This window comes from Zonotrichia albicollis, chromosome 20, assembly GCF_047830755.1.
Source record: "Zonotrichia albicollis isolate bZonAlb1 chromosome 20, bZonAlb1.hap1, whole genome shotgun sequence".
Lineage (NCBI taxonomy): Eukaryota > Metazoa > Chordata > Aves > Passeriformes > Passerellidae > Zonotrichia > Zonotrichia albicollis.
The window spans coordinates 7025825-7040921 of NC_133838.1; the positions used below are offsets into that span (position 1 = coordinate 7025825).

At 53.6% G+C, this 15097-nt stretch overlaps 1 protein-coding gene across 1 annotated transcript; it reads left to right on the forward strand.

Annotated features, from left to right (window-relative positions):
- The first annotated feature begins 9164 nt into the window (after positions 1–9164).
- LOC102067401 (endothelin-2) lies at positions 9165–14535 on the forward strand. Its single transcript, XM_074555647.1, has 5 exons — positions 9165–9355; positions 9584–9716; positions 10780–10899; positions 11785–11889; positions 12572–14535. The coding sequence occupies exons 1-5, from the start codon at positions 9298–9300 to the stop codon at positions 12681–12683; spliced, it is 528 nt and encodes a 175-aa protein (XP_074411748.1). The 5' UTR covers positions 9165–9297; the 3' UTR covers positions 12684–14535.
- The last annotated feature ends 562 nt before the right edge of the window (positions 14536–15097 follow it).

Below are 15097 nucleotides of genomic sequence, written 5' to 3' on the forward strand. Positions count from 1 at the left end.
TGGAGCCAGGCTGGGAGAGCTGGGGGTGCTGCCCTGGAGAAGAGAAGGCTCCAGGCAGAGCTCAGAGCCCTTGCAGGGCCTGAAGGGGCTCCAGGAGAGCTGCAGAGGGACTGGGGACAGGGATGGAGGGACAGGAGCCAGGGAATGGCTGCCAGTGGCAGAGGAATGGCAGGGCTGGATGGGATCTTGGCAATTGGGAATTGTTCCCTGGCAGGGTGGGCAGGGGCTGGGCTGGAATTGCCAGAGCAGCTGTGGCTGCCCCTGGAGCCCTGGCAGTGCCCAAGGCCAGGCTGGGCATTGGGGCTGGCAGCACCTGGCACAGTGGCAGGTGGCCCTGGGCTGCAATCAGCTGCCATTGAAGATCCCTTCCCACCCAAACCACTCTGGCATTCACATTCCTGAACCAAGGATGGAAACCAGCACCAAAACCCATTGCAGCAAATGGAGAAAGGAAAGGAAAGAATGATTTCCTGGCTGGTTGCAGGTGCCCCCAGTGCCATTTGCCACAGGGGGTTTGTAGGCTGGCAAGGGCTGGTTAGAGAGGTTTGGGCTGTGCCAGGGTGCCCAGAGCAGCTGTGGCTGCCCCTGGAGCCCTGGCAGTGCCCAAGGCCAGGCTGGAGCACCTGGCACAGTGGGAGGTGTCCCTGCCATGAGCTTTAGGGTCCCTTCCCACCCAAACCATTCTAGGATTCTCTCTGTAACTTCTGTGTTTTCTCTGCATCAGTTTCTGCCCCTGACTGATCTTTGCAGCTCCATTACCCTAATTTACCCCATAAATCTCCCCTGGAGAAATATAATCTAGAAGGAGAGCTCAGGAATGGATTTAAAGAGAGGGCAGGAACATTTCCAAACTCTTTGCTTGAAGTCACTTAGTGACTGGCATCCAACCTTGTTCCCACTGCTGTTCCTGACCCTGGGGCACCTGGAGAAGGGGGATTTGTGCCTGTCCAGGTGGCAGGAGCCCCTCCAGGCTTGTCCCAGCCCTGTTGCACAAGCTGCTCTGCTCTCCTGCACTTGCTGCAGAGGCTGGGGCTCTCACAGCACCGAGGCAGCTCCCAGGTGCTGATTAATTGCATGACACCTATTGTAATTATAAATTCCAGGTCACTCATCATGCTGGAAAGCTGAAGGGGCTCAGCCATCAGGGTGGAGTCAAGGCAGACATCCCTGTTAAGGTGTTCCAATGAACACTCAACACACGAGGAATGTCTCCACAGGGCTGTTTAAACACTCTGCACTTTGCTTTTCTTGCCTTATGGGCACAAAAATGTGTGATCAGGCAGGCACACGGGACTGCCTGTAATTGTTATTCACTTTATTAAAAAAACTTCTTTCTGAACTGCAAATATTCCCTTTTCCATACACAGAGCAAGGGTGAAACAAGCTCTGGATAAAACCTTCAGGATACTTCTAAGTTATATTTCCTAGCTGGCGAGGAAAGGAGCAGGAATTGGGAGCCTTTGGAGCTCTGACATTTTCAAAAATCCTCCGATTTCTTGATGTGGGAGACCTGCAATTTTTTTTCAGTGTTTCTCTTTTCTAAGAGCTCCCAGAGCAGGATGGAAAGGCATCATCAGGAGCACATTTGTTATGATTTTAAATAACTGAAAAGCCAGACCAGGACTGTGGCCTGTGACAGCCACCAGCAGAAGGCAGTGCCATAAGGGGCCAGCTTTGGCTGCTCCTGAAGGTTTTATCCAGGTCTGAGAGAACAGGAGAGTCCTGCATGGAGCTGAGTGTGCTGACCACACATCCACACATTCCCAGTATTCCCATATATCCAATGCCTCCCTGGATTTAATTCAACCTCCATCTTGCCTCCCCCTGCTTTTCTCTGACTCAAGGCTCGGTCACTTTGTGTAAATTTAATGACATTTGTGTACCAGGGTCAGGATCAGAGTGCAGACAGACAGACTGATCTTTGCAGCTCCCTTACCCTGACTCACTCCACACATCTCTCCTGCAGAAATTTAACCTAGAAGGAGAGCTCAGGACATTTCACAGGTCTAGGAGACATCCACTTTGTTTTCTCCCTCCAGGACCAAGATCCCAGCTCTCTCTTCCTGCCTGACAGACATCCCAGGGCATCCCATCAGTGCCAGAATCCCAGGAACACCAAATATGCCCTGATCAGTGTCTCCTGAGAGCTCCAGTTACTGCAGAAAGGGATCAGAATCTGCTGACAATCCTGTCCTTTCACTTTGCTGTCCCACAGCCATTGGAATTCAAATTCCTGGGCAGGAAAGTGTCCCCAGCTTCTCAGGACAGCACCTCTGGCTTTGTGTCTTCTGCCTGAAGACCAGAACTGAATAACACATCCCTGGATATTAGAACTGGACAATCCATCCCCATGGAACAAATCCATCCCTGGAGAGCAGAACTGGAAAATCCATCCCTGCAGTAGGAAACTGGATAATCCATCCCTGGGGAAAAAATCCATCCCTGGAGAACAGAACTGGGATAATCTACCAGAACTGGATAATCTATCCCTGGATATCAGAACTGGATTATCCATGCCTGAGGGAACAAAACTGAATAATCCATCCTTGGATATCAGAACAGGGTTAATCCATCCCTGCAGAACAGAACTAGATAATCCACTTCTGGGGAACTAAACTGGATAATCCATCCAGGATATCAGAACTGGATAATCCATCCAGGAAATCAGAACTGGATAATCCATCCCAGTATATCAGAACTGGATAATCCATTCCTGCAGAAGGGAACTGGATAATCCATCCCTGGAAAACAGAACTGGATAATCCATCCCTGGATATCAGAACTGGATAATCCACCCCTGCAGAACAGAATTGGGTAATCCATCCCTGGGGAACAGAACTGGATGATCCATCCCTGCAGTGCAGAACTGGATAATCCATCCCTGGAAAACAGAACTGGGTTAATTCATCCCTGCAGAACTGAACTGGATAAGCCATCCCTGGATATCAGAACTGGATGATCCATCCCTGTGGAACAAATCCATCCCTGCTTAACAGAACTGAACAATCCATCCCTGGATATCAGAACTGGGTTAATCCATCCCTGCAGAACTGAACTGGATAATTCATCCGTGGATATCAGAACCAGATAATCCATCTCTGCAGTAGGGAACTGGATAATCCATCCCTGGAGATCAAAACTGGATAATCCATCCCTGGAAAATAGAACTGCGTTAATCCATCCCTGTGGAGCAGAACTGGAAAATCCATCCCTGGATATCAGAATTGGATGATTCATCCCTGCAGAAGGGAACTGGATAATCCATCCCTGAGGAACAGAATTGGATAATCCACCAGGATGCCAGGCAATATCAGCCTCATCCCTCCAGGCTGGCCCTTGGCGCAGGGCAGTGCCTGGCACAGGGACAGACCCTGCCTGGATGTCCCAGCCTGCCTCTCCTGGATGTCACAGGTGGTCCTTGCCAAGGCCACCTGCTCCTTCCCACCTCCCTGGGAAGGATGGTGCTGGCACATCCCAGGATCTTCCCCTCTGGTGACCCCACCTATCCTGGGGACACCTTGTGTGGGCAGAGGCAGCGGTGACAATGTCTGGGGCCAGGCTGCTCTGCCCAGCCCTGAGAGGGACACTGGGCTTCCCTGGGAGCCTCAGGACAGGAAAACCCCTGAAGAACTCCACTGTGACCACACAAACAGTCCCTGTGGTGTGTTCAGACCTCATTACAGGGCAGGACAAATCTGTTATCAGCAAACCACGCATACACTCATGGCTTTGGGTTCCTCTCTGCAGAGATGCATTTCAGGGGTCTTGGTTTGGAAAGACAGGAGTCTGCTAAGGAAGGCAGGAGCCTCCCCTGAAATGGAGAATGTAAACCCTCCCCACCTCTCCCAATTGCTATAAATTTTAAATTAAGGGACTCTCAGGCAAAAATATGGGAGCAGGAATAACAGCTCTTTAATAGGAAAGGAAAAAAAATAAAGGGATAAAATAAACAACGCAGTGAACTAAACCAACTCTGCCAGAGTCAGAACCCAACCTGACACCCTGTGGGTCAGGCTGTTGGCAGCAGTCCCATTGGAATTGTGGCTCAGCCCTCCTGCAGTGTCAGGGCTGGTTCTGCTGGAGCAGGGATCCTGGAGAAAGGTGCAGTCTCTGCCTCTGAAGATCCAGGGCCAGAGGCAGCTGCTGTTCCTCTGGGCAATCCAGTGCAGAAGCCGTGCTGGTGTTGCAGAATCTCCAGATTCTATCCGGGTAGGAATGCTTGGCTCCTCCCTCTGGGCTCCCATCTCCCAATGGGATGCTGTAGTTCTTATCAGCCATGCAGGGACATTCAATAGCTGTTATCAGCAGGTGTCCCCTCCTGAGGGAGGTGTGAATGTGGTCACTCAGAGAGAGAGATAAGGCAAACTGCCCACTTGACAAAATATCTTACATTGCAATATTCAACATCAGGACTCTCTGGGACTCACTGATGTCCCTTTTGCTGCTGAAATCCCTCATCCAGCTCCAGCAAGAAGTGCCACCTCCTCTGGCACAGCACAGAAGGGACAGCCCAGGGTGGCTGTAGGAAAACCAGCTGGGACTTTGAAGAGCAAATCTTGGAGAAGTGAGTCTGGGTTTTCAGTAACAGCCCAAGAACAAAGCCCTGAGGGCTGCCCAGCTCTCCCAGTCCTCCCATGGCACCAGTCCCCATCAACAGAAAGCAGCCAAAAGGGAATTCAAGACCTGCCTCAAGAAAGGCCTGGATGCTGCAAATGAACTTCAGGATATTCTCCACAGAGCTGACTTTAAGACAAAATAGGGAGAAACTGGGATCTGGAGGATGCCTTTGTGTTGCTCATGTTGTTTGGTAGCCTTAAAAACTAATTATAGTAAAATTGTTGAAAAAAATTTTTGAAAAAAATTGTTGAAATTATTTTTAAAAATTTGTTGAAATTCCACCACTGTTTGTGCAGGATCCTCTCCTGAGCCATCCTCAGCACCTCTGGAATCCCATGGGCAATGCTTCAGGTTAACTCAGTGCCAGCTCACAGCCCCACAGAGCTGAGGAAACTCTGCCCCTTTGCCTTCCAAGTATCCAAACTGTGTGCTCACCCTTTCTCCCTGTGTGAAACATCTTCAGCCTCCCTGTGCCTTGCTGAGCTCCTCCCCATCAGCAGAAAGCTGGGATTTATTAATTACAGCTGATGTGCTGAGCTGGGGAGGGCAGGGGGGCAGCCAAAATCCCAAAGGAAGCCCCACTTGACAATGTCTCTTTCCTTCACTTCCTCACAGCGGCTCCGTGGGGGATGAACAACGCTGGAAAAATGCTGCTCATGTCCCGGGACAAGAATGCTGATTATTTGCTGGGCTGCCATCCACCACGGGGAATTCTGGCTCGTGACATCACCCCATTGTTCCTGCTGGTGCCAAGAGCACGCTGGGATCCCGAGTGCTCAATGGTTAAAGGCCTTTCCTGTTTGCTCACTCCTTGTTTCCAAACAGTGCCAGGCCCGCACGGGATGTCTCCTGTCCTGGGCTGCTTTGTCCCTTTCGTCATGTCTGCCTGGAACTCCTCACAGTGACATGAACAATGTGCTCCCGCAGGCAGAAACAAAAGGGAAAAAATAACTGCAGGAGGCAGAGCCCATCTTTGGCGTTCAGGACCCCGTGCACGCCTTTGTTCCTTCTTTGGGAGCTGTGTTTGTGCAGCACGGCCCGGCCCTCCTCCAGCCCTGTTGTTTTTCTTTGTGATTTTAGTGTGGTGAAAGTGCCAGGAGGGTTGGCCTTGGGAAGCTGGCTCCTGATCCTTATCAGGGGAACAGCGAGGACAGTGGCAGGAGCTGTGCAGGTTCTCCGTGCTCTGAGGGTCAAGCAGAGCCATAGATCCCAGTGTGGGCTGATCCCCCAGCCCACAGCATGAGGGGATCCAACATCTGTGGGTTTGGGGCACCAAAATGTGAGATGTAAAGGTGTTTGAGGGTGTCCAATGATGGTGAAGGATCTGGAGGGGCCACAGGAGGAGCAGCTGAGGGCACTTGGTGTGTGCAGCTGGAGCAGGGCACACTGAGGGCAGAGCTCAGGGATCTGCAGCTCCTCCCCAGGGGCAGCTCCCATCTCTGCTCTGGGACAGGGACAGCAGCCAGGGCACGGCTGGGGCTGGGCCAGGGCAGCTCAGGCTGGAGATCAGGGCAAGGCTCTGCCCCCAGAGGGTGCTGGCACTGCCCAGGCTGCCCAGGCAATGGGCATGGCCCCGAGGCTGCCACAGCTCCAGGGATGCCCAGGCTGGGCTTGCTGGGGGCTCTGGACAGGGTTTGGCTTTGGGATTGATCATCCCTGTGGGTCCCTTCCAGCTCAGCACATTCCATGATTGTGTGAGAGTGAGGGATGGGGGAGATGAAGGATGGGACAGAAATTTGGGCAGCGCTGCAGGGATGGCCAGGGAGGGGTTGTTGGGGGTCTTGGCAGATTTTGGGGCTGGGCTGGATGATCCTTGGTGTCCCTCCCAGCTCAGGATGTTCCATCCTAAAACAAGCAGGTCCTCTTGGAACCACCATAGACAGCAGAATAATCACTGAACCATGGAATCACTAAGGCTCAAAAAGACCTCCAAGATCACAGAGTTCCCCCTGCTCTGTGGGATGGGTTTGGTGCTGAAGCAGTTGCTTCACCTTCTGCCTGTGCATTCTCCCTCACAAGCTCCTGTTTATCCACAGGAGCTCTTTAGCTCTGGACAAAGCTCTCAGAACTGGATCAGTTCAAAGTCAGTTCAGTGCCAACTTCATCTCTGGGGGGTTCCCTGCAAGAACCAGAGGCATTCCTCCCAGCCCCACATCCTTTGGGATCTTTGAAGCTCTGGTGCCGAACATCCCAAGGTGTGCAGCTCAGGTTGGTGCCTGCTCAGCACGGGAGGGCTTTTCCTGGAGAAAAACCAGGAATTCAGGCTTCTCTCTACAGACACACACAAGAACAAGGGTGTAACATTTGCTCCATTTTCAGCCTGGTGGGATTTATGGGAAATGAAGACAACAATTGAGAAATCCTTGAATGAAAGGCCTGGTTTGTGAAGATGTTTTTGCACCTGGCATGACAGATAGCAGCAGATATCTGGGCACCTCCAGCAGATTGCAGACAGCTACGTGGAGCTCCAGGTGCTTCTTGGAAACCTGAGCTGGGTGACAGAGCCCTGGCCACAAAAGGTGGAGGAAATTCCTTGAACCCAGATGCCCAAAACCTGGGGTTGGCTTGAGGCTGCGGTTCCTTGCCCGAGGCACAGCTCTGGGTGTGACAGGGCTGATCCCTTCAGCAAACCAACCCCAACCAACAGCGCCACGGCGCTGTCCCGGCCCTCTCCGGCAGCACCCCTTCAAAGACAGCGCCCTTTTTTGTAGAAATGATGTCATTCACTGGCCAGCCTTCCCTCGGGGTGAGCAAACACGGCTGCGTTGCCTTCCCCACGTCGAGGGGATCGTCTTTCAGCCTGCAGTGACCAGGATGAGGAGTGCAGGAGCGGGAGCCAAGGCAGATTTATTGTATCACCGGGCTGGCATCTGGAATGTCACACACAGCTCTGACTTAACTCTGAAACTTGGCATAGCTGGAATATGGGCAGTAACAGGTAATGCTGCTTTTGTGTTTCTCTGTTTTCTTTAGAATAATTGTTGCATTGGGACAGAGGTTAAATACTTCCCTCTGTTTGCTTTGTTTTATGAGCTCTCTCTTTATTTTTTTTTATTAATTTATCATTTGCACTCTTCCTGATTTTCTCTGCCTGACACATCCCATGCTCTGTTATTTCCATGGCATGCCCATAGAAACATTTTTCACCCCCTCTGGCCTCTGTGCCCCCTCACTTCATGCCCTCTGTGCAGTTTCTTTGCTCCTGCTGGTTTTTCCATGCATACACCCCCTGTGTGCATTTTGCATGGGCACAGAGAGAATTCCCACTGCTGCTTGCACCAAGGGAATGTCAAATCCTGCAGACTTTTCCTGCAGGACTGCAGTCATCACCTGTGCTACTTCTGTGAGCAGAAGCTCTGTCTCAGGAGCCTTTTTCCTCACTGTCCCTCTCTGCACTTTTCCTTATTTCCCTTTCCTTTCCCCCACACGTGTTCCTGTGCATGAGACCTCGCTGTGGCTGCAATTGCCACCACCTTGCCCATGACAACAGGGCCATAAAAGCTGAACTGCGCATGGTAAACAAATAAAATACACTCCCTTTCCCAAGGAGCTTTGGAGAACCTCTTGCAAAAGGCAAACACGGTGATTTCACTTTTCCAAACCGCTCACAGGATTTGCCTGAGATTTGCCGTGCCTGAAGCTGCCACTCCAAGCTGGATCTGGTGGTCCCAAGGAATTCAGGTGCCTGGGAGCTGTGATCCATCCTTGGCAAGCTCAGGTTCCAACAATTCCCTGGAGGAATTTCCTGCTTCTGCCTGACACAGCACGGGCAAGGTGAAGGGCTTTGACTCCTCCTGGTGCCTGCCAGGAGGTGACTGTGCTTCACATGATTCGCATCCTAAAAATGTGCAGATAGTGCTGAATGTGCCACAGGGATGCTGAATCGAAATTAGACTGCACACGGGCAGATTTATTGCAAGAAACTTAAATTGCTCAACGTAGCAAAAGTCTCAAAGTTGATTCAGAGGAAAAAATAGAGGAGAGAGAGAGAGAAAGCGAAGACTGTCATTGCACCAACTGAGCAGCAATTAAGATAAGTTCAAGTGAACTTATTAATATACATTTTTATTGAAATAAAGTAAGTCAAATTAAGGCATTTAAAGGGAAAACTTGATTTTTATCTTGAATCCTGCGGAGTTTGTGTCAGTTTAAAGCATCCCTGGGGCCGGGGGAGATGCAGGGGGACACTGCCGGCAGACCCCGCTGTGCTCGCTGCCTTCACCACAGGTGCCTGCCTCACCACATCCCAGCCCCGGAGACTTTTCCTATTCCCAAGGACTTTCCCCCGGATCTCTCCGGGCAGAGGAAAGCGAGGATTCCTCCGGGGAGGAGCGGGGGGTTCCTGGGGGGACACTGCCTGCAGACCCCTCTGTGCTCCTTCACCGCAGCCCCAGCCCCGCTCTGCCTCACCGCATCCCTGCCAGTGACTTTTCCCACTCCTCGGCACTTTCTCCGCTGCAGAGGAACGCGAGGATTCCTGCGGGGAGGAGCGGGGGGTCCGGTCCGCGCCCGCCCCACGCGAGCCCGGCGTTCCCCGGGGGCGGAGCGGTGACGCGGCCCGGGCTATAAAGCACCTGCCGGGCGCCCGCCGGCTCCAGACGCAGCGCGGCGGCTCCGCTGGAAGAGCTGGCACGGCAGGAGAAGGAGGAAAAGCCCGGGAGAAGCCGCAGAGCCGCGGTCATGGGCAGCCACCCCGCCGTGCTGCTGGCGCTCGCCCTTTGCGCCCTGCTGGAAGCCGGTGAGCCCCGGGATGGAGCGGGGCTCGGTGCCCCGGGGGTGCCCGCAAGGGAGGGGCGACTCCCTGAGCGGGGAGGGGGCCGGGGGTGCCCGGGGTGGACGCGGAGACCCGGGGGGACCCTCGGTCCGGGAGCCCCCGGGGCTGTGAGGGTCCCGCCGGCACCGGGACCCTCAGAGGGGGCGCACGGACGGGCCGCTCATCCCTCCCTCCCCGTGCTGCTTCCCGCAGGTCTGGGCCATCCCCCGGCCGAGTCGCACCTGGCCGCGCGGCCGAGGAGCAAGCGATGTTCCTGCAACAGCTGGCTGGATAAGGAATGCATCTACTTCTGTCACCTGGACATCATCTGGGTCAACACACCTGGGTGAGCAGAGCGCGGCGCTCGGGGGAGCTCTGCTGATGGGCAGGGGCTGTACCTTCTGCTGGACAGGGTGGGAAAGGCTCCCGGGGCTCCGGCAGCACCTGCTCCAAGGTGCACGGCCAGCCCTGAAGGGGACAAACCGTGCTGCTGCTACTGCTGCTGCTCGGGTGTTTGTCCATCCCCGGGGGTCGGGGTGATAGCACAGGGCGCTGCTTCCTCCCGGGCTCGGCTTTTCCTGAGCTTTGCACCTCTGCGAGCCCGCAGCAACACCGAGATGTTGTGGCCGCGAGTCAGAAAAGTTCCTCTCCCCGCTCGCTCGCACGCGTAACCCCGGCTGCTGCTGCCTGCCAGGATTGTTAATGAGACAGGGGTGGGCTGGCACTGCGGGCTGAGGCTGCCAAGTCCTGCCCTCAGGAATGCCGGAGCAGCTTTCCCAGAGCTTGCAGACCAATGGCCATGGCACTGGAGCACAACACACGCGCTCAGGTGTGGTTATAATCGTGCTTGCTGACATGCATTTACAACTCGCTGCTTGCTCGGGGAATAGTTGCTTGCAGTCGCTGCCAATGCTGCAGCCTCTGGGAGAGGAGATTGCCATCAGAGATGGAGCAGGAGCGTGCTCGCAGCTCTGGGAGCAGGCTGGGAGCACCAGAACCTGCTCTGGCCCTGAGGCTCCTCAGGCTGTGCAGTGTCCTGTGTGTTTAACCTGCAGGGAAGGAGAGTGCTGGCACCTCAGGGCTGGGCCAGCCCTGCTCCTCAGAGCTCTGCCACCCATGGGAGCTTGCCCAGCCCGTGTGCCAACCCTTGCATGGGCATCTGAGCTGCTGCAAGGAGAGAAAACTCCCATTCCCAGCCAGCACAGAGCAGCCATCCCCGGCAGGGAGAGGTGGTGTGCAAGAGGAGCTGGAGTTTAAAGCTCAAACCCATCAGTGACCTTTTCACCTTCTGTCTATAGATGAATCTTTTATTATCCTGGCACTGGCTTGGCTGCCTCCCAGGACCCTGGTACAAACCTGCTGGCCAATAAAAAGCTGGTGGCACAGCTGAATTCCTTTGTTTTTCCCAGGCACACCGCTCCCTACGGCTTGGGCAGCCCGCCAAGGCGGCGCAAGAGGTCGGCGGGCAGGTGCGAGTGCGCGCACTCCAGGGACAGCATCTGTGCCACCTTCTGCCACGGCAGGCCTGGGTAAGGCTGGGGGTGCTCAGGGATGAGAGACAGGCAGGGCTCAGGGCTCACTGGGCATGGCTCTTTGCCAGCAGCTGGGACTTGTCTGTGGCTTTTTTCTCCCTCCTGAGTGGCCTGGTGGTGTCACTGGGTGGGTTGGGTGTGCAAGGGTCCCTTCAGCAGCTGAGAGGCAGCAGTGTCTCCTCCAGCCCTGCTGCTGCTGCCAGGAGGCTGGGGAAGCTCTGGGTGTGCCAGTGGGGATGGGACATGTGAGGGTGTGGGGCTTTGGGACAGCAGTGTCCCCTGCTCAGAAGGGAGAGCTGGCAATGCTTTGGGAGTGGGGACAAATGAAGGTTTGGAATTTTGGGACAGCGGTGTCCCTTGCTCAGAAGGGAGACCTGGTAATGCACTGGGAGTGGGGACAAGCAGGGGTGTGGATTTTTGGGACAGCAGTGTTCCCTACTGAGAAGGAGAGCCGGCAATGCACTGGGAATAGGGACAAATGAAGGTGTGGAGCTTTGGGACAGCAGTGTCCCCTGCATGGCTCAGAGGGAGCAGAGGAGTGCTCCAAGCAGCCAGATGTCCCGTGGCCACCTCTGTTATGGTGCCTGGGGGTTTCAGCTCAGCTCCAGCAGTGCTGCTGAGGGGAGGTGAAGTCACTGTGGATATCTGTCATTAATTCCACAGCCAGGCAATAGTTACAATCCCCAATCATTCATTTTGCCTGTGAATAGAGGAGCTCTGGCACGAGGGAATAGCAGTCAAAGTCAGCCCTGAATAGCTCCCAAATAGCTGCAATTAACCCTTCAAAGCCGTGCATTCAGCTGTCTGTCACCGGGCCAGGCTCCCCCTGAGCTCCCTGCAGCCTGGCTGTGGGTGGCTCAGGCTTCTCCTCTTGCTCTTTAGGTACCTCCAGAGTCTGAAGCTCCCCGTGAGCTCTGGGACATCAGCGAGGTCTCTGCAGAGCGGTGCCACAAGACCTTCCCATCATGGGCTGCTGAGAGCTCTCAGGTGAGCAGGGCGCCTAAACCCACTTTGAACATCCCTCATGAGCACTTGAAGATGTGATTGTGGCCCCAGGCTGCAGTTCCCACTCCGATCTGACCTCCTGTCTCCTCTAAATGAGGAGGATTTGCTGTTTCTGCTCTCTATGGCACTGAAGGCTCCATCTGAGGAGCCAGGGCTGCGTGTGCCCTCCCCAAAATGTAATTCTTGTTTGGAATGGGGAGTTCCTCTGATGTGGGACAGGCAGGTGGGTGATGGACAGAGGAGGGAGAAGGGGATGGCATCATGTGGGAAGATAATTTATGGGGCAGCAACTTTGGACTGAAGGACAAAGCTTTGCTAAGCCCATATCAGGGAATTGTGGGGAGAAAGAGCAACTCCAGGAGTATAACTGAGCTAAAGGGAGGTGGCAAATTAATTAATAAATCAGAGGCAATGGGGATGCTTTCTGAAAGGCAGGTTTGGGGAGGCAGCACTTTGGATCATCCTTGAATCCTCTGACACCTCGTTGGGTTTGGTGGAGCTCCACTGTGCCTTAATGGAGCTGTGGGCAGAAATTCCTGCTCCTCCTTCCCATCTCCTGCCTCCCAGCAAATGGTGGTGAGGGGCAGATAAATGTGATGGTATGGGGTGCTGAGCAGGGGACAGATGGGCTGCAGAGTGACCATGGTGTCCCCTCTGTCCCCAGGGACCTCAGGGTCTCCAGCCCACGCTCCAGCAAACGCCAGCAGCGCTCGCAGAGGGACACACAGCCACCAGCTCTGCCTTGGGAAAGAAACATCTGGAAGAAGAAAAGATAAGAGACAGGAGCACACCAAGCTCACCAGAAGAATTTGGAGTCCTGTGGGTGCCACCAGCTCTGCTGTCAGTTGTTAGAGCTGAAGGGAAGGCCGTGAGTGGAAGAGAAGGAGGTGGAAGTCTCCGTGTTCTTGCTGCATGAACCAGCGCTCAAGGGACTGCTGCAAAGGGAAAAACTGTCTGTCCGTCCAGTCAGAGAAGTGTCCTGGAGCTGAATTGTGCCTTTTGGGATCAGGCAAGGGTCGTGCTGGAGTAGCACTGACGGGACTGTGCCCTGGAGGCCTCAGCAAGGGCTCAGCCAGGGGAACAGGGCTGGACCAGGGGCTCAGCCAGGGGTTTTGGGCAGAGCTGGACCAGGCAGCACTGAGCCCATCACTGCCCTGAGTTGTGGAGCTGTCCAAGCCTGGCCCATCCAGAGGGGTTTGCTGCTTGCTGCAGTCAGGGATGAGCTGCCTCCAGCCTGAGCCCACCTTTGCACTATTTTCTCCTGTCAGTGCCCATGGCCGAGGCTCCCGTGGTGGAACAGCTCCCAGTTTGTTGTGGGAGCTGTTTAGAGTTTATTTCATCATCCCCTGGGGCCAGCTCAGCGGTCAGGGGCGCTCGCTCAGTGGCTGAGAAATCCCTGGGGTGGATTCCCACCGAGGCCCTGGTTGTGGCTGAGGGGCAGGATCAGACACCCCAGGGATGGCACCAAACCCAGCTGGGGCTCAGGGGCAGGATCAGACACCCCAGGGATGGCACCAAACCCAGCTGGGGCTCAGGGGGGCTGAGCTTGTGCAGGAGCCCCCACAGGCAGGGCAGGGTGAGCAGAGCCCTGGGGTGGGTCACAGACCCCTCTCATCTCCTTGGACATGCTCTCAGTGAGGATCTGCAGCTCCTGAATATCCCAACCTCCTCCCGGCTGGAGAGGGCACACAAAGCCTGGCCTGGCTCTGCTCTGAGCCAGCTCTGCACAGTAAATGAGCAGTGAGGGCCAGCAGGTCACCGTGGGGAGGGGAATGCAGCCAGGTGGGAATGAAGAGGAGGGAAGGACTGGTTGGAACAGGGGCTGGGTGATCTTTAAGGTCCCTTCCAACCCAAGCCCTGTGAATCTGTAAGGGAGCACAGCCCTGCCTGAGTCAGGCTCAGGTTTAAACCCAGCTCTGCTGGCCCAGGGGAGGGAAGGAAACATTTGGGACAAACACTGAGTGCAGAGCCTGGAAACCAAGCTGGCAGGCAAAGGCAGCCCTGGAGCTGTGTCACAAATGCACTTTTGTTTGCCTGGGCAGACTGAGCTCTGCAGGAGCCAGAGCTGTCACCTGGGCAGGGCAGGTACAGAGCTGCTCTCCATTCTGGGTCCCTCTGCTGCCCAGGACTGCACAGAAGCTTTGGAGAGGCTGCTTGAAGTTGGTAGTGGACCAAAACCTGTGGCTGTGGCAAGTGTAGTCCCAATGGACAAGAAAAAGAATTCCTTGATTTTGCTTTAAGCCCCAGAGAGGGGAGAAATAAGACCAATTGATTGTATTGTGGATGAAAGAGCAGATGAATCATTTGGTCCCCAATGCTGCAGAGAATCTGTTTCTATCTTTGACCTTCTGAAGGTTGGAGTCATTCTAAAAAAACCAAAAGAAGAAAATCCTGAAAGGGTTTGTTCCAGAGGAAATTTTGCACATGGTTTAATGTGAGTAATTTAAAATAAAACTACTGCTGTAAAGTACTCTGTCAATCTCCTCGTGTGTGTAATGTCCCACCTACCCTGAGTGACTTACTGCACACCTGCCAAATGTAGCATCCTGAAATCTGTATATTTATTTAAATCTATTGATTTTTTTAGGCAGTGATTTTCATTGTATAATTTGTAATAAATAATGACAACAGTCAATGGTTTCCTTCCTTATTTGGTGGCTGGGGGTGGTGGGTGAGGTGAAAGGAATCCAGGTGGCCAAAAACAAATGGGAAAGGGAGGTTGGGAATGGTCCTGGGCACATTTCCAGTACAAGTGAACCCATCTAGAATCCTTCTGACTGACTCAAACAGTCCTTATCTTCAACACCTTCTTCCCTCCTGGATTTCTCTGGCAGCAGGGATGGGGAATTATCCCAGGTTTGTGGATGTGGGATGAGTTTGGATCCTTGTGCTGAGGGATCCTGGTGGTGTTTTCCCATGGTGGAGTGCAGGTCTTCCCCAGCCCTGTGGCTGTAGGGTCAGCAGGGCAGGGACTGAGATTTAGATCTGGGAAGGGATATTGTTATTATTGTTATTATTGTTGTTATTGTTGTTATTATTCTTATTATTGTTATTATTATTATTATTATTATTATTATTATTATTATTATTATTATTATTATTATTATTTCTTCCAATCTAGAATTTATATATTTTTTAAATTTTTTATTTGATTGTTATTCATCTAGAATATAGAATTATTAAATTGTTA

Coding starts and splice junctions, on each gene's coding strand:
- LOC102067401 (XM_074555647.1), top strand. CDS start 9,298: ATGGGCAGCCACCCCGCCGTGCTGCTGGCGCTCGCCCTTTGCGCCCTG. Junction 9,356..9,583: donor TTGCGCCCTGCTGGAAGCCG/GTGAGCCCCGGG, acceptor TGCTTCCCGCAG/GTCTGGGCCATCCCCCGGCC. Junction 11,890..12,571: donor GGGCTGCTGAGAGCTCTCAG/GTGAGCAGGGCG, acceptor CTCTGTCCCCAG/GGACCTCAGGGTCTCCAGCC.